The 24,468-nt window shown below is 52.5% G+C and overlaps 2 protein-coding genes across 2 annotated transcripts in view; one reads left to right on the forward strand and one right to left on the reverse strand.

The window, feature by feature from the left end:
- LOC131275836 (vasopressin-neurophysin 2-like) overlaps positions 1 to 22,587 on the reverse strand; it is a 35,677-nt gene extending 13,090 nt beyond the window's left edge. Inside the window, exon 1 of the mRNA XM_058287390.1 lies at positions 22,468 to 22,587. Coding sequence (XP_058143373.1) covers positions 22,468 to 22,587 — 120 coding nt within the window. The remainder of the gene's footprint in view (positions 1 to 22,467) is intronic.
- LOC101431998 (oxytocin-neurophysin 1) lies at positions 15,896 to 16,831 on the forward strand. The gene is made up of 3 exons (XM_058287391.1): positions 15,896 to 16,024; positions 16,375 to 16,576; positions 16,697 to 16,831. Exons 1-3 carry the CDS (start codon positions 15,896 to 15,898, stop codon positions 16,750 to 16,752), a joined length of 387 nt encoding a protein of 128 aa, XP_058143374.1. The 3' UTR covers positions 16,753 to 16,831.
- Positions 22,588 to 24,468: the final 1,881 nt, after the last annotated feature.

Here is a 24,468-nt window from a genome sequence, read left to right on the forward strand (position 1 = left end):
ATGAAATGGCAAAGGAGATGATGGATATTAAGAAAACACTGGGGGAAGTGGATGTGGCTCAAGTGATAGGGCTTCTGCCTACCATACAGGAGGACCCAGGTTTGATCCCTGGGGCCTCCTGGTGAAAAAGAAGAGAAAGCGTGCCTGTGCAGGAAGCCGGTGCCTGCGTGGTCAGCCAAGGGCCCACACGGTGAGCTGAGTGCCCATGTGAGTGCCCACGTGGTGAGCCAAGTGCCCGCACATGTGAATCACGCAGCAAGGTGATGATGCAACAAAGGAGAGATGAAGGGGGGAGTCAAGGTGAAACACAGCAGAAACCAGGAACTGAGGTGGCACAGCTGACAAGGAACCTCTCTCTCCACATCAGGGGCCCCCAGGATTGAATCCTGGTGAATCCTAGAGGAGAAAAAAGAAGAGAAGGCAAAAAGAGAAATAGATACAGAAGATCACACAGTGAATGGACACAGCAAAAACAGCAGGACAGGAGGAGGGGGAGAAGAAGGGGAAAAATAAATAAATCTTTAAAAAAGATGACACTGGGTGAAAACAAAGAATTTGAAAGCATATATAGAAAAATAGCAGATCTTATGGGAATGAAAGTTACAATAAATGAAATTAAAAATACACTGGAGGTATATAATTGTAGAGTTGAAGAGACAGAAGAAATGATTGGTGAGCTTGGAGACATGGCCACTGAAAGTGAACATAGAAAAGAAGAGATGAAGAAAAAAATGGAAAAAATCAAGGTCTCAGGGGACTAAATGATGGCAAGAGATGTGCAAACATATGTGTCATGTGTGTCCCAGAGGTAGAAGATAAGGGGAAAAAGGGCAGAAGGAATATTTGAAGAAATAATGGTAGAAAATTTCCCAACCCTATTGAAGGACATAGATATCCTTGCCCAAGAAGCACAATGTACACCCATCCAAATATATTTTAATAAGGTAACTCTGAGACACATACTAGTCAGAATATCAAATGCCAAAGATAAAGAGAATTCTGAGAGCAGCAATAAAAAACAATGAATCATACCCGAGAGATGGCCAGTAAGATTAAGTACTGATTTCTCATCAGAAACCAGGGAGACAAGAAGGCAGTAGTATGATATATTTAAGATACTACAAGAGAAAAACTGCCAGCCAAGAATCTTATGTCTGGCAAGAGTATCTTTCAAAAATGAGGGTGAGTATAGAATATTCATAGATAAACAAACTGAGAGAGTTTATAACCAAGAGACCATCTTTGAAGGAAATACTAAAGGAAGTGCTACAGTCTGAAAAAAGACAGGAAAGAAAGAAAGAGGTTTGGAAGAGAGTTGAGAAATGAAGATTATATCAGTAAAAGTAACTGAAAGTATAAAAAGAGTGTGAAAATAAGATGTGACAGATAAAACCTAAAGGTAAAAATGGGTGAAAAATGCCTTTACAGTAATAACATTAAATGTTAATGGATTAAACTCCCCAATCAAAAGACACAGACTGCATAAGAAAATATGAGCCATCTATATGCTATCAACAAGAAACTCACCTTAGATACAAGGATACCAATAAATTGAAAGTGGAAGTTTAGAAAAAGATATTCCAAGTATGCAGTAACAAACAAAAAACAGAAGTAGCTATACTTATACCACATCAAATAGACTTTAAAAGCAAAACTGTTATTAAAGACAAGGAAGGACATTATATATTAATAAAAGGCACCAGGAAGAAATAACAATCATAAATGTATGTGTACCAACCAGCATGTCCCAAGAAACATGAGGCAAACACTGGCAAATCTGAAGGGAGAAATAGATATCTCCACAATAATATCTGAAGACTTCAATACAGCACTCTCAGCATTGGATAGAACATCTGGTCAGAGGATCAATAAAGAAACAGAGAGCTTGAATAATATGATAAATGAACTAAACCTAAGAGGCACATACAGAACATTGCACCCCAAGACAGCAGGATATAGATTCTTCTCAAGTGCTCAAGGATCTCTCTCCAGGATAGGCCATATTCTAAGAAGAGCTTAATAAATTCAACAAGATTGAAATAATCCAAAACACTTTCTCTGATTATAATGGAATAAAATTGGAAATCAACAAGAGTTAGAAAAAGGGAAAATTCACAAATATATGGAGCTTAAACAACACACTCTTAGATAATTGGTGCATCAAAGAAGAAATTGTGAGAGAAATCAATAAATATCTCAAGACAAATGAAAATGAAAACACAACATATCCGAACCTATGGGATGCAGTGAAGGCAGTGCTAAGAGGGAAATTTACAGCCCTCAAGGCTTACATTAAGCAAGCAGAAACAGCTAAAATCTATGACCTGACTACACAGCTGGAGGAACTAGAAAAAGAGCAGTAAAGTATTCCCAAAGCAAGTAGAAAGAATTAAATAACAAAGATCAGAGTAGAAATAAATGAAATTGAAAACAAAAAACAGTAGAGGGAATTAACAAAACCAAAAGTTGCTTCTTCGAGAAGATTAACAAAATTGATGAATCCTCAGCTAGACTGAAAAAAAAGAGAGGATGAAGATAAATAAAAAAAAAGTGAAAACAGACACATTACTACTGGACCCCTCAGAAATAAAAGAGATCATAAGAGAATATTATGAGCAACTGTATGCCACAAACTAGACAATGTAGATGAAATGGAAACATTCCTAGGAAGGTACCTACAACCTACACTGACCCTAGAAGAAAGAGAAGACCTGAACAAACCAATCACAAGTAAAGAGATTGAAACAAGTAAAGAGTTATCAAACAACTCCCTAAAATGAAAAGTCCAGGACCAGATGGTTTTACCAGTGAGTTTTATTAAGCATTCAAAGAAGATTTAATACTAATCTTACTCAAGCTCTTCAAAAAAATTGAACAGAAGGAATGCTACCAAACTCATTCTTTTAAGTTAATATAACCCTAACACCAGATAAAGATTTTATGAAAAAAGAAAATTACAACCCATTTCCCTAATGAATAGAGATGCAAAATCCTCAACAAAATATTTGCTAATCAAATTCAACAACACATTTAAAGAATTATTCATCATGATCAAGTGGGTTTTATGCCAGGCATGAAAGTGTGATTCAACACAAGAATTTCAATCAGCATAATATACTACATTAATAAACGAAAGAAAGAAAATCACACGAGCCTATCAATTGATGCAGAAAAAGCATTTGATAAAAGCAGCATCCTTTCTTGAAAAAATCTTACAAGAGATAAGAATCGAAGGAAACTTTCTCAACATGATAAAGGCCATATATGTAAAGGCCACAATTAACATTGTACTCATGGTGAAAGAGAGAAAGCTTCCTCGTTGAGATCAGGGACAAGACAAGGATGCTCATTGTCAACACTGTTGTTCAATATGGTGCTAGAGATTCTAGCTAGAGCAATTAGGGAAGAAAAAGAAGTAAAAGGCATCAAAATTGGAAAGGAGGAAGTAAAACTTCCACTATTCACAGATGATATGATCCTATACCTAGAAAGTCCCAGAAAACCTACAACAAAGCTGCCAGAACTAATAAAGAATTTCAAAAGAGTGTCAGGATACAAGATACAAAAATCAGTGGTATTTCATGCACTAGTAATGCAGAATCTGAGGAGGAAGTCAGGAAAAAAATCCATTTATGATAGAGACTGAAAGAATCAAATGTTGAAGAATAAACTTAACCAAGGAAGTAAAGCACTTGTATTCAGAAAACTACAATGCATTGATAAAAGAAATTTTTTAAAAGATCTAAATAATTGGAAGAATATTCCACGCTCTTGGATTGGAAGACTAAATATCATTAAGATGTCAATTCTACCCAAATTGATAGGCAGATTCAATGCAATCCCTGATGAAAATTCCACCAGCATTTTTCAAACAAATGGAAAATAAAATTATCAAATGTATTTGGAAGGGTGGTGGGCCCCAAATAGCCAGAAACATCTTAAAAAGGAAAAGCAAAGTTTGAGGACTCTCACTTCTGGACTTTAAATCATATTTCCTAGCTACAGTGGTAAAAACAGCATGGTGCTGGCATAAAGATAGACACATAGACCAATGGGACAGAATTGATGGGCAGTACAGTCTATTCAACAAATGGTGTGGGGAGAACTGGATATCCATAGCCGAAAGAAAGAAGGAGGACCCCTATCTCACACCCTGTACAAAAATTAACTCAAAATGGACCAAAGACCTAAATAAAAAGCTAGAACCATAAAGCTCCTAGAAGAAAATGTAGGAAAACCTCTTCAAGACCTGGTGGTAGGTGGGGCATTCTTAAAACTTACACTGAAAGCAGGAGCAATGAAAGAAAACGTGGATAAATGGGACCTCCTTAAATGTAAACACTTTTGTTTTTCAAAAGAATTCATCAAGATGGTGAAAAGGCAGCCCATTCAATGGAAGGGAAATATTTGGAAACCACATACTCAGTAAGGGTTTGATTCCACTCTATATAAAGAGATCATACAACTGAACAATAAAAGAGCAAACAATCCAATGAAAAAATGGGCAAAAGACTTAAATGGACATTTCTCCACAGAGGAAATACAAATGGCCAAAAAGCACATGAAAAAATGTTCAATATCTCTAGCTATTAGGAAAATGGAAATCAAAATGATAATGCAATACCATCTCACACCACATAGAATGGCCATTATTAACTATTAACCAAATATATTGTGCAATATATTGTATTATTTTTTAATTATATGTACCCAGTACATTTAATTGATAAATTTATGTTTCTATTCAACTGTATTTTCTTTTTAGTTTTTAATTGTTTATATTTTCAATGATTAAATGTACAAAAAAAAGTTTAAAAACAAAACAAAAAAACCCCACAGAAAACAGTAAGTGCTGGTGAGAATGTGGAGAAATAGGAACACTCCTTCACTGTTGGGAGTGTAAAATGGTGCAACCTCTGTGGAAGACAGTTTGGAGGTTCCTCAGGAAGCTAAATATAGAACTGCCATATGATCCAACAATTCCTCTCCTAGGAATATATCCAGAGGAACTGAAAACTGTGACATGAACAGACATCTTCACACCCTTGTTCATAGAGGCATTATTCACAATTGCCAAAAGATGGAGACAACCCTAGTATCCATCAACCAATGAATGTATAAACAAAATCTGGTATATATATACAATGGTATACTATGCTGCAGTAAGAAGAAATGAAATTGGGACACATATGATGACATGGATGAATCTTAAAGACATTATGCTAAGTGAAAGAAGGCAGGCACAAAAGGACATATATTGCATGGTCTCATTAATATGAACTAAATATGAAGAATAAACACATAAAGTTAAAATCTAGAGTACAACTTACTAGGAGAGAGGATAAGGGCTGAGAAGGACTACTAATGTTTAATGTATGTAGAAAATTTAATTAACTTTACTGTAAATGTGTGGAAATGGATAGAGTTTTTGGTAACACATTATGATGGTTAGGCTAATGTGTCAATTAGCCAGGTGATTATGCCCAGCTGTTTGGTCAAGCAAGCACTGGGCTAACTGTAATACAAGGGCATTTATGGACTTTAGTCACCATTGACTTTACTGCAGTGGTAAATCATAGATAGCTGGTTATAATTACATCAATCAGGGAGATTGCCGTCAGCAATGAGTGATGCTTTATCCAGTCAGTTGAATGCCTTAAGAGGGAAAGTGATTCCAGCATTGGACAGCCAACATCTCCCAGAACTCATCAAGGACCTTCACTGGACTTTAATCAGAGCCCCTGGCTGCAGCCTGCCTGCGGAACCTGGACTTGTGCATCCCACGGTCACGTGAGAGACTCATAAAATCACAAACTATTAACAGATATCTCCTGTTGATTCTCTTTCCCTAGAGAATGCTGACTAATACAGCTTGGTACTGGGAATGGTTCTTGGGGAACATAGTTTTAAACATGGGGTTCTGAGGTGGTTCTGGGAGTTTTGCAATTGGCTGTCTGCTCTAATTGGACTCAAGTGTACTGATGATTCCCTTTCCAATAACAAAGAGGCTGCTAACAGTCCATGGTGCAAGTTGGTAATGGAGATACCCAAAATCTCATCACTGGATTCCCCTACTTCCACGCTTATAAGAAGCAAGGATCTGGGTGAGAGTGTTTTCAACACCTTAATAGAGTTCTGTGGAGTCGAATGGCTCTTCCTAGATACTCTGGATACTGTTAAAAAAAGAAAGAGATGAGTTAAAATCTTCAAATTTGAAATTTAAACACTGCATGAATGATGCGAAAGTATCTATGTGTGGTCTGAAAGAAAATCTTGTCTCCTGTAGCCACTCAGAAATATCTGAGAATCAAACTCAGGCTCTCATTTCTTGAGTAGTGGAGTTACAAGGGAAACTAAAATCTTAACCCCACAGGGTTTCTGCAGTTAAAGTGAGGGCATTGATTGGAAAAGAGGGTAATCCAGAGAATTGGGATGGAGACGTGGGATGATGAAGATATTGATGGAGGCACTGGAACCCTGAATTCTGCTGAGACTTTACCAGATAAGCCTGCCATGGCCTGCCCTGTCCAGGCCACACCTTGTCAGCCTTGTGTCCTCCAGCCCCCAGCCTGCCCCAGGGAGTCTGAAACAGCTTCCAGCCCTGAGGTGGGGACCAGCCAAACTGAAGTCTGCCCTGCCCAGCCTCTGGCCTGCCCCAGGGAGTCTGGACCTAGTCCCAGCCCTGAGGCACGTACCAGCCAAACTCCAGCAAGCTCCGCCCAGCCTCCAGTCTGCCCTGAGGAAACTGCCTTCCAACCCCTGCCTGAAGAGATTAATCCTGTCTCACCAGAAGAAAATGCAAGAGAATGCCCTGAGGTCAGTAGCTTGCGAGGCATTTCTAATCCTTCTCTTTACCCACCCGCACCACCTCTACTGTCGTAGAGACCTGTTACTAGACTAAAATCACAACAAGCCCCCAAAGGTGAAATACAAAGTGTGACCCAGAGGAAGTAAGGCATACTCAGAAAGAACTGCATGAGTTTTCCAACTTATATCAACAGAAACCAGGGGAATATGTGTGGGAATGGATACTAAGGGAATGGGAAAATGGTAGAAGGAATATAATTTATTTATATTCCTGCATTTATTGATATGGGCCCACTAAGCAGAAATTCTGGATTCAACACCGTACTGGCGGGGTTAGAAAGGGCTGTACTGTGTGGGTGGCTGAGTGAAACATGAACCAACAGGCTGAAGCAGGCTAGTAAGACAGGGAGCCACTAGATGGATCTGGAACCTGGCAAGAAGCCCACCTGGACACCAAGAGCCCCAAGACAGCTGCTGGAGGACCCTCCCCAGGATTCTGCCACTCAGAAGACGACTTCCTCAGGAAGGCAGGAGAAGCCCGCATATTCCCCAAGGCTTTATCATTGGGCCCTCATGGGGGATGGAGGGGAAATAAGCAATCAAAGCGGTGAGGCTGGAACTCCTCCCCTGCCATTAGCAAAGAGGTGGGATAATCAGTTCAAAGCCAGGCGCAAGGCCTGAAGGGGCTCTCTTTCTCTTTTCTGCTCTCTTGCCTCTGGACCCCAGACTCCAGCTGCCTTCTCCCTGGCTTGGATCACTACGTAAGTAAACCTTGGCGTTTATAACCTATAATGGGAAATTGTGGCCTATAAATCAGCCCTCTTTATCACTTTTCAGCCCTTTCCTCTCTAGCTGGGACCTCTGCTCTGTTATTTTCTCCCATTTCTCTTCCCTCCTTACCTGAATAAATTACTGGCTGCAGGTTCAATAAAAGTAACAGAAGAGACATGTGCAGAGAGGTCACATCTGTGTCCAACTCCATCACACTCAGGAGCACAAATTCCAAAGTAGGGCCCTGACAAGGCACAGAACTCCAGAGCCATCTGCCATGACCGTAGAACCTGTGTGTCTCTGTAGCCCTCAGGAGCGCCATACCTGGGCTTGTATCTACTTTGGCTGCCTCTGGGATCCTGCTGAGATGTGTGTAAGTGCGACCCCTACGATGACCTCCCACTTCATTTTGAAGTCTCTTAATCATATAAACTCATTTGTCTATACCATTTCCCTTTTATTCAAGGTCTTTTTCTATTTGCATCACCAGCTGGTGATCGGTAGTAATCCCTCAGCACCAGGGAGGTTCATCTAGGGGTCTAAGTCCCCTCTTGATTTAGAGGTAGAGAGGACATCGCCATCCCAGGGTCCACAGGATTGAGTAATAAAATGTGGATTAGAGTGGACTTACTACTATAGAAATATTGTGACTCTAGAAATGGCAGAAATTGTATCACTGATGTGGAGATAGTGGCCACAGAATTTGCTGAGGGCAAGGAGAGGGAAGAAGAGAAGTGATGTGGAAGCATTTTCTGGACTTGGAGTTGTCTAAATGATATTGCAGGGACAGATGCTGGACGTTATATATCCTGCCATAACCCACTGAATGTACTGAAGGAGAATGTAAACTGCAATGTAAACTATAATCCATGCTGTGCAGCAGTGCTCCAAAATGTATTCACCAAATGCAATGAACGTGCCACACTGATGAAAGAGGTTGTCAGTGTGGGAGGAGTGGGAGGATAGGATGTGGTGTATATGGGAACCTCCTATTTTTAAGGTAACATTTTTTGTGATCTATGTATCTTAAAAAAAAAAAAAAAAAGACAATTAAAAAATAAATAAAGTGAAAGATAAGTTGTTGCATCTGGCCCCTCCTACGACCAAAAAAGCAGCACAAAGCTTAGTTGGTCTCTTTGGATTTTGGAGACAACACATTCCTCATTTGGGTGTGCTACTCTCGCTCATTTACCGAGTGACCGGTAAAAGCTGCTAGTTTTGATTGGGGACGGGAACAAGAAGAGGCTCCGTGTCAGGCCCAGGCTGCTGTGCAAGCTGCACTGCCACTTGGGCCATAGGATCCAGCAGACCCAATGGTGCTGGAGGTTTCAGTGGCAAAGAGAGATGCTGTCTGGAGCCTTTGGCAGGCCCCTATAGGAGAATCACAACGTGGACCCTTGGGATTTTGGAGCAAAGTCCTGCCATCCCCTGCAGACAACTACTCCCCTTTTGAGAAACAGCTTTTTTTTGGCCTGCTACTGGGCCTTAGTGGAGACTGAATGCTTAACCAAGGGCCATCAAGTTACCATGACCCTGAGTTGCCTGTCATGAGCTGGGTGTTGTCTGACCCACCAAGCCATAAAGGTGGGCGTGCACAGCAGCACTCCATAATAAAGTGGAAGTGGCATATACGAGGTAGGGCTCGAGCGGGTCCTGAAGGCACGAGTAAGTTACATGAGGAAGCAGCCCAAATGCCCAGGGTCACACCCCTGCCATGTTACCTTCTCTTTCCCAGCCCACAGCTTTGGCCTCTTGGGGAGTTCCTTACAATCAGTTGACTGAGGAAGAGAAAACTTGGGCCTGGTTTACAGGTGGTTCTGCACAACATGCAGGTACCACCCAAAAGTGGACAGCAGCAGCAATGCAGCCCCTTTCTGGGACATCCTTGAAGGACAGTGGTGAGGGCAAATCCTCCCAGTGGGCAGAAATTTCAGCAGTGCACCTGGTTGTTCATTTTGCTTGGAAGAAAAAATGGTCAGAGGTGCGTCTGTACACTGATTCATAGGCTGTTGCCAATGGTTTGGCTGGATGATCAGGGAATTGGAAAGAACATGATTGGAAAATTGGTGACAAAGAGGTCTGGGGAAGAGGTATGTGGATAGACCTTTCTGAGTCGGTAAAAAATGAAAATATTTGTGTCCCACGTGAATGTTCACCAGAGGGTGACTTCAGCAGATGAGGATTTTAATAATCAAGTGGATAAGATGACCCGCTCTGTGGCTAATGCTCAGCCTCTTTCCCCAGCCACTCCTGTCATTGCCCAGTGGGCTCATGAACAAAGTGGCCGTGGAGGTAGGGATGGAGGTTATGCATGGGCTCAGCAACATGGACTTCCCCTCGCCAAGGCTGACTTGGCTAAGCCACTGCTGAGTGCCCAATCTGCCAGCAGCAGAGACCCACACTCAGCCTCCGATATGGCAACATTCCTTGAGGTGACCAGCCTGTTACCTGGGGGCAGGTTGACTACATTGGACCACTTCCACCATGGAAGGGGCAGTGATTTGTTTTAATTGGAGTAGACCCATACTCCAGATATGGGTTTGCATTCCCTGCATTCAATGCTTCTTCCAAAACTACCATCCATGGACTTACCACATGTCTTATCCACCACCATGCATTCCACACAGCACTGCTTCTAATCAAGGAATCCACAACACAGCATATGATGTGTGGGAACGGGCACATGCCCGTGGAATTCACTGGTCTTACTGTGTTCCCCATCATTCTAAAGCAGCTGGATTGATAGAACAGTGGAATGACCTTTGGAAGACTCAACTACCATGCCAACTAGATGGCAATACCTTGCAGGGCCAGGACAGTGTTTTCCAGGAGGCTGTGTGTGCTCTAAACCAGCATCCACTCTATGGTGCTGTTTCTCCCATAATCAGGATCCATGGGTGCAGGAATCAAGGGGTGGAAATGGGAGTGGCACCACTCACTATTACTCCAGTGGTCCTGCAACCTCAAGCTCCGCTGGTCTATAGGTTTTTTGTTTTTTTTTTTAAAGATTTTATTTATTTATTTAATTCCCCCCCTCCCCCGGTTGTCTGTTCTCTGTGTCTTTTTGCTGCGTCTTGTTTCTTTGTCCGCTTCTGTTGTCGTCAGCGGCACGGGAAGTGTGGGCAGCGCCATTCCTGGGCAGGCTGCGTTTTCTTTCGCGCTGGGCGGCTCTCCTTATGGGTGCACTCCTTGCACGTGGGGCTCACCCACGCGGGGGACACCCCTGCGTGGCAGGACACTCCTTGCGCGCATCAGCACTGCGCATGGCCAGCTCCACACGGGTCAAGGAGGCCCGGGGTTTGAACCACGGACCTCCCATGTGGTAGACGGACGCCCTAACCACTGGGCTAAGTCTGCTTCCCAGTCTATAGGTTTTAGTTCCGAAAGGAGAAGTGCTGCCACCAGGAACACAATGATTCCATTGACCTGGAAGTTAAGACTTCCACCTGGCCACTTTGGGCACCTCTTGCCTCTGAATCAACAGCCAAAGAAAGGAATTTACTGTACTGGCTGGGGTGATTGACCCTTACTCTCAAAGGGAAATAGGACTGCATCTACATAATGGGGGTAAAGAAGAGTTTCCCTGGAATACAGGAGATCCTCTAGGGTGTCTCCTAATACTGCCATGTTTTATGATGAAAGTCAATGGAAAACTGCAACAACCCAATCCAAACAGGATGAACAATGACTCAGAGACTTCAGGAATGAAAGTCTGGGTCACCCCACCAGGCAAAGAGCCACGGCCAGCGGAGGTGCTTGCTGAGGGTAACGGAAACATGGAATGGGCAGCGGAAGAAGGCCGCGATAAATGTGAACCTCGACCACGTGACCAGCTACAGAAGCGAAGGCTGTAATGGTCACGAACCTTTCTTCTTTGTTTCGTTATGAGTCTGACTGTATATGTAGATAAAATGAATGTTTTCTTCCTTAACCTTTTCCCTTATCATATGACAAGCTGTATTAGTTTCATGTCATAATATTTAAGGATGTCAAGTTTAAGAGTGAATATTACCCAAAGATTTTTACCCTTTCTGCAGGGAATTAATGTGTTTCTGGTTGTAATAGGACAGCTGAATATTGTTAGGTGGAAATATATATATGCATGTCTGTTATTTTTATTTAGAGACTAAGTATGGTTTAAGGTGATGCTCATGGTTGCTGAGTTGACAAGGGGTGGACTGTGATGGTTAGGCTATTGTGTCAACTCGGCCAGGTAATTGCGCCCATTTGTTTGGTCAAGCAAGCACTGGACTAATTGTAATACAAGGACATTTATGAACTTTAATCTTCAATGAGTTTACTGCATAGTTGGCTGATTACATCTACAATCAAACAGGGAGATTACCATCAGCAATGAGTAATGTTTTATCCAATCAGTTGAATGTCTTAAAAGGGGAAATTATTTCAGCATTCAGAGAGAATTTCCCAGCTTGTCTTTGCACAGCCAACGTCTCCTGAGAGCTCATCAAGGACCTTCTTTGGACCTTCATTGATCTGCAGCCTGCCTGCAGAACCAGGACTTGTGCATCCCCACGTCACGTGAGAGAATTTCACAAAATCTCATACTATTTGTATACCTCACCTGTTGATTCTGTTTCCCTAGAGAACCCTGACTAATACAGGTACTGATGCTTAATGTATATAGAATTTTCAATTATCTTGACTGTAAAAGTGTGGAAATGAATAGAGTTGATGGTAAAACATTATATTGGGTATAACTAACAGCCCATTTATAAATGGAATTGTGGCTGAAAGGGTTAGTCTAGGGATGTAATGTCATTTGGGAGAAAACTAGAAAATAATGGGGACTGATTAACACAGCAAACCTGGAGGTGGGTGAGGATTGTGGTTAATCGCACAAATACAAGAAAGTTCTACTGTGAACTAGAACAAATGCACGTCACTATAGCAAGCTGGTAAGAATATGGTGATGCATGGGAAACATACAATTAATGTAACTCACGGACTATAGTTAACAGCAATATTGTAATATTCTTGCATCAATGTCAAAGGAGGTACTCTGTTAATAATGGGGCATATGGAAAAAATATACCAAATGTACCCTAGGAGCCATAATGATGTTCGTTCATAATCTGTAACAAACGTTCCACAACAATGTAAGTTCTGGGTGGAGGGTGCTATATGGGAATTCTGCACAATATGCATGATTGTTTTGTAAGGACACAAGTTCTCTAAGAGTATATATATAAATATATATACACACACACACAAACACAAGCCGAAGAAGCAACAAACAGAATAAACATGAAGAAATCCATCCCCAGACAAGTCAGAATCAAATAAGAAAACAAATAACAAAGAAAACCTAAAATCACCCAGAGAAAAGCAACATATTACTTATGTGGGAGCAATGATTCAAACACCTGGGGATTTCTCATCAAAAATATAGAGCCAGAGGGTAACAGATTATTTTTTAAATGCTGAAATAAAACTGCCAGCGCAGAATTCTATATCCAGCAAACACATCCTTCAGGAAGCGAGAGAAAGAAAGGCTTTCCTAGAGAAGGGAAACCAGGACCTCTCACTGCCCCCACAGCAGCTCTACAGGAAACGCTCAAGGAAGTTCCTAGAGGAAGGAGAGGGTCCCCCAGGGGAACCTGGAGCATCAGGGAGGAAAGACCAGGGAGCGAGACGGGAATGCCCGGGACACGCGAGAGCCCCGCGTCCCCTCCCACGGCGGGGCCCTGGCCCTTCTGGACCGCGAGCCCCTCCTCGGCCCAGGTGGGAGCTGCTCCCAGCAGCCCTGGCCCTGCCCACCCAGGACCAGCTGGAGGACGCGGCTCCCGCCACCCGCAGCTCCTGCCTGGGGCCTGACCCTGACCTGTGGACGCAGCGGGGCTCGGCTTCCCTGCTCAGGACGCCCCGTGCCCGCGAGCGCAGCAGGACCACAGGGGCCTTCCCTGGAGGACCCTGCTTTGCCCGCGGAATCCCATCCACACGGCCCATCCTAAGTTCTCTTCGGAAGATTTCCCCGCAGACCCCGTGAGGAGCCTGCGCTCGTGGGGTCCCAGTGGAAAAGAAGCCCGAGCAGGCAACGAGCACCTCCAGCCTCAGGTGGAGCAGGAGAAGAGAAGAGGCGCGTCCTTGGAGGGTCAGGACAGCCTCTGGGGGAAGCCTGAGAAGGAGCAGGGCCAGCCCTGCAAGGAGCAGGAGGGACAGCGGGCCCAGCCCGCGCAGGTGGGGAGGACAGGGGGAGACGGGGCGTGAGCGGGCGGGCAGGCGGGCAGGCCCCCAGGCCAGAGTGAGGGGTTGAGATTTTATTCTAAATTCAGTGGGACGCCCCAGAAGGGCTTTCCAGACGCGGATGACCACGCTGCTCTCCTGCGAGGGTCCCTGTGGCCTGTGAGGATGACCGGCCTGGGTGCACATGGGTGCGGTGGGGCCAGGGGGTGGCCTCAGGGGTCTGGGTGCGGCACCAGGACTGGGGCTACCGAGGGAGCAGGGGAAACGGAGGAGGGACGGAATCAGAGCTGCTTAGAGGAGAAGGAGGACGTGGTCGTGGGTCTTGTCATCTCTCATGTCCCTTTGGTTAAATATAAAGCCAAAACGTGGTTCACAATGACCCACGGTGCTCTGAAACCAAACATTTAAGCCTGACAACTCTTCACGTTTTGTCTTCTGAAAATCAAAGCCCAAGGAGTATCTTTTTCGTTTCAGACCATCTTTGTTTTTTCCAGAGGGCCCTGTTTTGTTTTTGTTTTAAGATATTTATTTATTTATTTATTTATTTATTTTATTCTCCCCCCCCAGTTGTCTGTTCTCTGTGTCTATTTGCTGCATGTTCTTCCTTGTCTGCTTCTGCTGTTGTCAGCAGCATGGGAATCTGTGTTTCTTTTTGTTGCATCATCTTGTGTCAGCTCTCCATGTGGGCGGCGCCATTCCTGGACAGGCTGCACTTTTTTCGCGCTGGGCGGCTCTCCTTACGGGGTGCACTCCTTGCGTGTGGGGCTCCCCTACACGGGGACACCCCTGCCTGAGGACCCTGTTTTTAAGTCACAAGGGATGGTTCTTTCCCCTTAGGAAAAGAGAGCTGCCAGAGATCAGTACGTGTGTTTAGTATGTCACCATTGCACAGGCATGACCTCCTCTCAAGATGGAGAGCCCCAAGTAGAGAAGCTCGTGGGGGCCTCCTGGATCTATTCTGAGCCTAGAAACAGGTCACGGGCATTGCTTATTTCCAATATGCAATTAAAGGTTTTCCCCAAGGCCCGCCAGACAGATGAGGAAGAGGCTGTCTTGTTCCATCCATAGAAAAACCGCCGGCCCTAACCGTCAGTGGGACGACGCGCAGAGCCCTTGGTGCACTGAGCTCACGCCCGCCAGCAGGGCTGGAGCGCCCGGTCGCTGGACTTCCCTCAGCAGAGGGTCCTGCTCTCCTCCTTGCGGGGCCCGTCACGCCTTACGCAGGAGCACATGACCCGGACCTCACGGTGAGAGGCACCAGGAAAGTTCTGGAACAAAGTCTAACACCACAGCCGGTGCTCTTGAGGGGCCCAGCCTGAACTGGACCGGTCAGCATCAGCGTCTTCAAAAAGACAGATTCCAAGTCTCCTGGCTGCGCGAAACGAGTAGGTATTTGTTGGACGGTGTGACGTCGCTTTTATATGAATAAATGCACAGTGCTAAATACTTAACTATTATAAAAGACCGAGCTGAGAGGTTTTCAGCACAGCAGTCAGATTCGCATGTGTCGGTGGGCAGACCTGCGGGTCAGGGAGGCAGGGTCACAGCGAGTACACCTGGGCTGATGCTCTTTACCATAATCATCAGTCCAGGTTTAATTTCTTGTTGTCCCGTGTTTCTGACTCTAAGTTCCATGTAACCTTCAAGACACACGATTGCTACTAAGTAGCAATCCTCACCCCCTGTTCCCCACACCCCAAAAAAAGGGAGGAAGAGAGAGATACAGGTGGGGCCTCTCCCAGGTGGAGGAGACGGGAACAGTCCACCCCCTCCCCGCCCTCTTCCAGCCTGGAGGGGCCCGGGGCCGCCCCCTCCTCTCCAGGGGCCCGAGGCCCGCTCCACCGCCCTGTCACGCTCTGCCGGCGCAGCACAGCCTCCGGCCTTCCCGCAGCCCCAGCATCTGCGCGGGCCTTAGCCCACGCGCTGACCTTGCCCCCGCCCGCCTCCTGCAAATGAGGGGGCGCGCCGGGGGGGCGCAGAGCCTGACCCCAGCGCCCCGCCGTGACCAGCCGTGCGGCCGCCCTCTTAGCCCGGCCGGGCCGGCGCGGCCCCGCGCATAAAAGGCCTGGCCGAGCCCCGCGCACAGCCGCCCCGCACCCAGCGCGCCCGCACCATGGCCGGCCCCCGCGTCGCCTGCTGCCTGCTGGCGCTCCTGGCGCTCCTGGCGCTGGGCTCCGCCTGCTACCTCCAGAACTGCCCCCTGGGCGGCAAGAGGGCGGCGCGGGACCTCGACGTGCGCCAGGTGAGCGGCCAGGCCCCGCGCCCAGCGCGCGGTGGGCCGCGGGGCCCCGGGACGCAGGGTCTCTCCCCCGCCCAGGCCCCGCCCCACCCGCGCCCTGGCCCGGGCTTCGCTGGGAACCAGAGTTTGGGGACGGCGACTCACCCCGGGGACAGCCTGGGGACCGCCCAGCGCCACCGCGGCCAGAGCCCGCACGCGGGATGCTCGACCCCTCCCCCGGCGTGGGGTCGCCCTGAGTCCCCGAGCCCCCGCGTCACGGCCCCGCTGCCCACCTGCCCCGCAAGCCCTCCCGACTGGCGCCCGGGCCGCGCCCGCGCCCCCGGCACCGGCCTGACCCCTGCCCTGGCCCCCAGTGCCTGCCCTGCGGCCCCGGGGGCAGAGGGCGCTGCTTCGGGCCCGGCATCTGCTGCGCCGCCGAGCTGGGCTGCTTCGTGGGCACGGCCGAGGCGCTGCGCTGCCAGGACGAGAGCCGCCTGCCGTCGCCCTGCCAGTCGGGCCCGCAGCCGTGCGGGAGCGGGGGCCGCTGCGCCGCGCCCGGCATCTGCTGCAGCCCGGGTGAGCCCCGCGGCGCCGCGGGCCGGGCCGAGGCCGGGCGGGGTGGGGCGCGCGGCGGGGACCTGGGCGCGGGGTGGGGGCGCGCGGCGGGGGCGCCCTGACCCTCCTCTCTCCTTCCAGACGGCTGCCGCACGCACCCTGCCTGCGACCCCGACGCCGCCTTTTCCCAGCTCTGAGCCGGGTCAGCACTGGACGCCGCGGGAGCGCAGCCCCCGCTCCCCCCACCCCGCAAGGATGAAAATCAAATAAAGCAGATCCCCCCGAACCGGCTCGCCGCGTAGCTGTGGGCAGGGAGGGCGCTGGGAGGGGGCGGCGCCCAGCAGCGCCTGCGGCCCAGGGTCACCGGAACCGCGGCTGGAACTGCAGCCAGCCTCAGGGGAGGTGAAGTGGTTAGGGTCCCCGGGTGCGGACAGGGGCCGAGGGGGAGGGCGCTGCCCCCACCCCAGTCCCCAAGGGCGGGGAGGGGCCCACATGGCCTCCACGGCCGCCTGCTGAGGGCAGGCTGAGGAGGAGGAACTTCCACGGTCGGGAGTGGATGGAGGGTCCGAGCTGGCTGGGGGGCCCCTGTCCTGGAGGCTGACCTCCCTGGCCCTGGGAGGAGGCTGGAGCCCCACAGTGGCCTTCCTGGAAGGGGGGGGGAGGACGGGGACGTGGCGCGGCAATGGGGCAGCGGGCAGCGAAGGGCCGGGCAAGACTCCAAGAGGCGGCTGCTCAGAGCAGGCCCCAGGTGGTCACTGGCCGTCAGGGGAGGAGCCCAGCTGGGGCGGCCGCACGTCGGGGTCTGTCACCCGGGCGGCCGCCTGCACGTTAACATTGTTTCAGAGCAGAAAGGGGAAGGGAAGTTCCCGTGCTGTGTAGGCGCACCGGGCGGTGTCCTGCGGCTGTCGCAGGGCTGCTGCGCCCGGCGCCCCGTCCCCCTCAGCCTGGAGGGGCCCCCTGGGGTGATCTGGTCTGCCCAGACTTCAAGGCCAAGCTGCCCGTGCCCGCCCGGGAGGCGGGGCCAAGAGAGGGCCAGGCAGGGGCGGCCTCAAAGGTCCAGAGGAAGGGGCCACAGGTCTTTTTATCATGACACAAATTATGGCTGCAAGACGGAGACATCTGTTGGCAGACCAAAAAAGTGCACATGAGGAAATTAAAAGTAAGTAACAGTAGAGGCTTTTTCTGACCTTTATAGCCTCCCTCCCCAAGGCCCTAGTAAGTGGGTCTGCAACCCATAACTGGTTCCAGGGCCCAGATTTGAGAAGCTAATGGAGTCAATCCTAAAGGCCCAGGACAGGCTGAACAATTCCCTTGAGATCCTATTCCCCATGTGGGCTTGGGAGCTTCTAGCTCCTTTTTTATTGATGGGGAGTCTGCAGGAACCGTCGTTTCTTCAGTCAACGCCCCTGGAGAACTTACAAAGCCACCATCACGACGTGCAGCATTCCCACCTGCCTCCCTCCTCAACACGCTACAGTGTCATGCAACATTGTTCCAGATGATGGAGCGCCCCACGAGGAGAGCCGGTCCCCGTGAAAAAGCGCAGCCTGCCCAGGAGTGGTGCCACACACGCGGAGAGCTGACGCAGCAAGATGACGCAACAAAAAAGAGGCGCAGTTTCTTAGTGCCGCCAGATAAAGCAAGCGGGTGCTCAGGAACACACAGGAATGGACAGAAACAGCAGACAGCCGCGGGGGGGCGGGGGGGAGATAAACAAATCTTTAAAAAATAGAAATTAAAAATAAATTAAAAAAAAAATTGTTGGACAAGTCACTCCACAGCTGAATGCAGCTTCAACAACTAACAATGGCAAACCCTGGGGAGGGGGGAGAATCTGTAAAATTTTGAAGGAGGCAGGGGAGAGACGCGTCAGGATGTAAGGCTTAGTGAGAACATATTCCTTACACCGAAAGAACCATCCATGTAAGAAATACTTGGTAAAATGACTACATCAAAACTAAAAGCATTGATTGTCAAAAATCCTGTGAAAGATTGTAAAGACAGGCTACAGGCTGAGAGGAAGTATTTGCAAATCGTAAATATGACAAAGGTGTCGTATCTCGGTAATATAAAAAAAGCCTCAAAACTCCACATTAAAAAAAACCCTAAACAATTCAATTAGAAAATGAGAAAAAAACAGGAACAGACATTTCACTAAATTGGAGAGACAGTTGGCAAATATGGACAAGAGAACAAGGTTCAGCCTCCCTAAGATGAGGAAAGCAGCTAAGACCACAGCGAGTTCTCACTGCACACCTGTCAGATGAGCTAAAATGACTAAAGGATGAAAATCCCAATGCTGTTGCGAGGAACGGAGCAGCCTCCCCTGCTCTGCTGGGGGAGTAAAGGGGTGCAGCCACCTGGGAAGAGTTGGCAGCTTCTGATAACCTAATCGTACACTTTTCCTACAGCCCAGCAATCCCACACCTGGGCACTGAGCCCGGGTAAATTAAATGTGCATGGACACACGTGTGAGTGTGCACTGCACTATGGAAGCTCTACTTGTAACAATAAAAACTGGAGAAAACCAAATGCATGTAGAATTTTTAATTAGCTTGACTGTGGAAGTGTGGAAATGGTAGAGACGACAGTAAAACATTACAGCGAGTATGATTAACACGGTTGGTTTATAAATGGATTGTGGCTGAAAGGGTTAGTCTAGGGATGTAAACGTCACTTGAATGAAAGCTAGAGAATTATCAGGGACAGAACAACATCGTGAACCCAGAGGTGAATGTGGATTGTGGATCACAGCACACACGCAAGAACGCTCTTCTATGAACTAGAACACACGTACGGCCCTGGCACTAGGTGTGAGAGCATGGCGGTGCACGGGGACAGTGCAGGTAACGTAGCTCATGCACTGAGGTACCAGCAATGTCGCAGTATCCTCGCATCAGTGCCCCAGAAGGTGCTGCATTAATAATAAGGCACGTATGAGAAACAGCGCGGGTGCACCCTGTAGACCTCGGTCAATGCGCTATTCCGAGGATGTGCTTCCATCATCTGCAACAGTGTTGCGCGACAACGCAGCCTGTGGAGGAGGGAGGCAGGTGGGAATGCTGCAGTCGTGATAGTGGCTTTGTAAGTTCTCCAGTGGAGTTGACTGAACAAACGACGGTTCCCTCCAGACTCATCATCAGTAAAGAAGGAGCTGGAAGTACCAAGCCCACAGGGGGAATACTCTCTCCTTGAGAAAGCCCATCTCACATGGTCACGTGCTGTATGGTTCCGTTTATTTAACATCCTGAAATAACAAAGTATAGCAAATTCTAGAGAACGCAAACCAAGTCAGTGTGGTTCAGGGAGGGAAGGGAAGGGCAGGAGGCGTGCGGCACCAGGCGGCCCTCGTGGAGGAGGCGGCGCTGCCTGAGCCGGGGTGGCAGATGCCCCTCGAGGGCGACAGAATGGCACGGACTGGACTTCCGGTCATCGAGGTGGCCTCGTGAGCCACCAGGTCGTGGCCCCTCACGAAGCCTGAGGCTCCAAGCGGAGGGAGAACAGCCGCCTTTCTAAGCCGAGGAAAGCGTTCAGAGGCCCCGACTGTGGGCGAGTGCCGAAGGAAGGAAAGCCAGTTGGAAGGGGGGGCCCTGGGCCCTGGCCGCCCTCCAGCCCCTCCCTGGCTCCCCGCAGAGCCGCCCACGCCCCAGGGCGGGTCAGGGAGGCAGGTCAGGGACGCAGAGGGCCGGGCGCAGCATGTCTGTCTGTCTGGTCGCGGCCTGGGGACCTCACCAGGACCCTAGGCTGGGGCGCCGTCCCAGCACTTGCCCCGAATGTGGAAGGCGGCCCTTTCCTCAGCCCCGTGGAGCTCCCGAGTGCTGGCAGCGCACGCCCAGGGGTCCCCCGAGGAGCAGAGCAGGGGCGCGTGGTGTCCGCACCTGCTCCCGCCGCGTTCGACACAGGAGCCCCGAGTGGCTGTGCCCCGGCCGGCAGGAGGGATGATTCGACCTGTGTGTCTGTCCCTCCCGTGCCCCCTGCCCACCACTGTGGCCCCCCACCCTCCCTGTGTTCCAGCCTTAGCCTGAGGACCCCCAGCCCACCCCCTCCAGGCTCCTCTCAGCCTCTGCCCACGACTTTCTGTCTGGGGACAGGCCCCAAGGTGGGGTCCGTGTCGCCAGGCCCCTCCCCACCCTAAGAAAGAGACAGCAGCGGCAGGTGCGAGTCACAGGTTTATTTGGGGGGACTGCGGGCAGGAAGGGAGCTCAGTAGACGCCAGGCTCGGACATGGGCTCCGGGGCCCCCGCCAGCTGCACCAGCCGCAGCAGCAGGGCCCCGGCGGGCCCGTCCAGCTGGGTCGTGTTGCTCAAGTCGCCGGCGCCCCCGCGACGCCGAAAGCCCGAGGCCTCGCGGCACTCGGACGCCACCACGCAGCTCTCTGCAGGGAAAAGAGTTGAGTACGTGGGCGTGGGGCTCCCGGGGTGGGGGCGTCAAGCGGGCCTCGCCCTCCCCCGCCGGGGCTAGCCCTGGGCCCGGACACCGCGGCCTCCGCGCCCCTTGCCCGTCCCCCCAGCCCGCGTACCATCGCTGCAGCAGATGCCGGACGCGGCGCAGCGGCCCCCCGCTCCCGCACGGCTGCGGGCCCGACTGGCAGGGCGACGGCAGGCGGCTCTCGTCCTGGCAGCGCAGCGCCTCGGCCGTGCCCACGAAGCAGCCCAGCTCGGCGGCGCAGCAGATGCTGGGCCCGAAGCAGCGCCCTCTGCCCCCGGGGCCGCAGGGCAGGCACTGGGGGCCAGGGGAGGGGTCAGGGTCAGGCCCGGTGGGGGGGCGGGGCTCAGGGTCAGTGGAGAGGCCTGCGGGGCAGGTGGCAGCGGGGGCCCCTGGGGCTGGGGGTCCCTGCCCGGCTGAGCTGGGGCAGGGGTCGGGCGAGATGGGGCGGGGAGGCTTGGCCCACGGTGCTGTGGTCTGGCCCCTGAAGGGTTAAGCCTGGACTGGGAAGCGGCCAGGTTCCTGGGCCCCAGCTGACCGGGCCAGCGCTCCCTGCAGCAGCCTCCCTGCCGCTGGGGACGGGGCTAGAGGGGCGTCCTCCCCAGCCCCGTCCCCTAGCACAGACCCTCCGCGCTGACCCCACCGCGCCCTTCCCCAGCCTGTCCTCAGCACGCCCGTCCACCCGGCACAGCAGCTGCCCCTGCGACTCGTCCAGAGCCCCAGCCCCGCTCCCCCTGGACCTGCCTCCCCTCGGGACAGGCCAGCGGACCCAGGGCAACGCCCCTCCCCAGCTGGGGGCCCTGCCTGGGGCGCTGACCCCCAACTCACCCCCTGTGGAAGCCCGGTGGGCGGCAGGGACCTGACCCCGGAGGAGGGACAGGCTCTGGTCGGCTCAGGACCCCCGGGAGCCGCGCAGGGAGGGGCTGGCCCCACACCTGCCCACTTGCCGGCTCATCGTGCTCACCAGCCCGACAGAGCCCCCGTGACCAGGGCAGAGGGGACCGAGGAACGCACCCCGCGGGCTTCGTCAGCTCTGCTGAAAGTGCACTAAGAGGGCCGGCCGGACGGGCAGCGTGAAAGACCCGGGCTAGGTGTCCGGCAGGACTGCCTTGCAGCATTTCCCACACGCAGCACCTCTAATCGGGACAGCTCGGAGCAATGGACACCTTCAGGTGGGGACCAGGGGCCGTGGCCGTGGCGGGACAGGCTGCCAGGCACAGACGCTGGCAGGAAGGCGCCGCCGCTGCCACCCAGGCCTCAGTCCGGCCGCTGCGCAGAGCGCTCCCCCGCTCGCCCCTGACCCACACCTGCACCCCCTGTGCCTGGGGACAGCACCCGGCCACCTCCTGCCCCGGCTCCGCTCCCCGGCCCTCGGCCCAGCCCAGCCCCTCTCCCTCGGGGCCCCCAGCCGCCTTCTCCCACCACCGCCCGGCCCCCGGGGTGGCCTCTGGGTGCTGCCCCTCCTGGCAGCCCCTGGGCTCTTGTACCTGTCTCAGCTCCAGGTCGGCCGCGGCCCTCCTGCCGCCCCTCGGGCAGTTCTGGAAGTAGCAGGCGGACGTGAGGGCCAGCAGGCCGAGGACGCAGGCGGGCAGCGCGCTGTCGGGCATCCTGGCGCAGCGGCGCGGCCTCGGTGCTGTCCGCGGGCTCCCAGCCTGCCTCCTCGGCCGCCTATTTATGTCGGCAGGTGTCCCCTGGGCGGTGACGCGGCCGCCCGCCCCCCGTGTCTCCCCAGGAGCCCGCAGCCGCCGGGTCCCAGGTGGCCGGCGCTGATTCAGGCGTCTGGGTCGCACGTGGGCTCCCGCGCGGTGGGGGGGCTGCAGCCGGGGGCTGGGGCGCGTGCTCAGCCTGCGGGGGAGCTGCCGCGCGCGCGTGGCAGTGGCTCCTCGTCTCAGGGCGAACGGAAGGCCTGGTTACCTGGAGACGGGCTCCCAGCTCCTGGCACCCGCAGGAGGTGGGGTCACCGGGCCCAGCGCCCCCAATACAGCCCCCCGGGCAGGAGTGGGCGGTGCTGGGGCCCGGGGCCTGGTCAGGAGGGCTGTCCTGTGAGAGCACGAGTGACCACGAGTGGGACCTGCGGTGCCTGCCCTCGGGTCCGTGTGGCTTCTGGGGACCCTGAGACCCTCCTCCCCCAGCCTCGGCCTCCCCAGAATCGCCCACGGAGCAGGATCCAGCGGGGCCGGCCTGGGGTCTTGGGGACAGGAACGTGGCTAAGGGGTGCTCAGGAGAGAGGAGAAGCCCACCCAGGGCAGTTCAGGGGCCCTTCCCTGTGTGCTCCCCTCGTGCCCCATCTGTGGGGCTCGGACAGGCGCCTCCCGGGCCTGGGTTGGAGTGGGCTGGGGGCTCTAGGGCCGGGTTTGGGCTGGGAGGACCCTCTGCCCAGTGGCCCTGCCTGGAGGTCCCCCCTCCCCCCGGCTCATGAGCAAGAGCCACCGATGGGCCGGGGCAAGGTCGCGGGGCTGCAGCCGCCTTCCCACGCCACTGGCCTCCGGGGCCTGGGGTTGTGGCTTGAGGGTCACGGTGGTCTCTGCCTGGACCACCGTTCTGAGACCTGCCCCCACACCTGGGGACCCCAGGCCTCACCTGTGCAGACACCTGTGCTGCTCCCAGAACCCCCTGCTCAGGACCTGCGCTGGCTGGAGCGGCCTCCCTCTGCGCTGCTGACTGCGTCAGGGACCCCCGGCGCCCCTCACCCCCTCCTCACCTGCTCTGAAGCTGCCCCTCCCACCTTCCTGCTCCTGCCAGGCCTCCCCCCGCCCCAGCTCAGGTGAAGGAAGCTTTTCCCCAGCGTCTGCGCCCCCCCCCCCCACTTCAGTCCTCATGGCAGTGTCCTAAGCCCTCGTCCGGCCTGGCCTTGTGGGACATGATGACCGTCTCCCTCCGCTGAGCAGCCTGTGCTGCTCCCTTAGTTCTCTCTGGGTTTCTCATTTGTGGCCCATTTCCCCTTTTGACCCCGAGGTCAGCGTGTGCTCTTCAGCCCCTGCCCTCCGCCTCTGCCCACGCCAGGCCCCTGAGCTCCCCCGCACGGCCAGCCCTGGGGCCCTGGCCGTGGCCTCGTTCACGTACCCCCAGCTGCGTCCCTCAAGGCCACGCGTGTCCTCTTCAAGCACCCCTTCTCTTGGCTCCATGGACACCCCACCGCCTGCTCTCCTTTCCTCACATGGGCAGGTCTCAGGCTGTTCCTTGGGGGATCTGCTCTGTGTCCTTGGCCTCCCGGGGGGGCACGCCCGGGCACCTGCTTCCCCACGGGGCGCTGCAGTCCCCTCTCCTTCCTGCCCTGCCGGCCATCAGAACTTGCTTCTCCCTGGTTCCAGGGCTCAGTGGCTGCAGGTCGTCTCCCCGGCGAGTCCTGCCGACGCCCTCCCCCCTCGCCGGGGCCTCTGCGCCTCCAGCACGTCCGCCAGCTGCAGTCATTCCCTTGCAGGCCGGGCCCGTAGTGGACAGAGGGAGCGGCCACGGCCCGGGCCCACCCTCTGCTCTCCAGGTGGCTC

Source organism: Dasypus novemcinctus, chromosome 24 (genome assembly GCF_030445035.2).
Source record: "Dasypus novemcinctus isolate mDasNov1 chromosome 24, mDasNov1.1.hap2, whole genome shotgun sequence".
Classification (NCBI taxonomy): domain Eukaryota; kingdom Metazoa; phylum Chordata; class Mammalia; order Cingulata; family Dasypodidae; genus Dasypus; species Dasypus novemcinctus.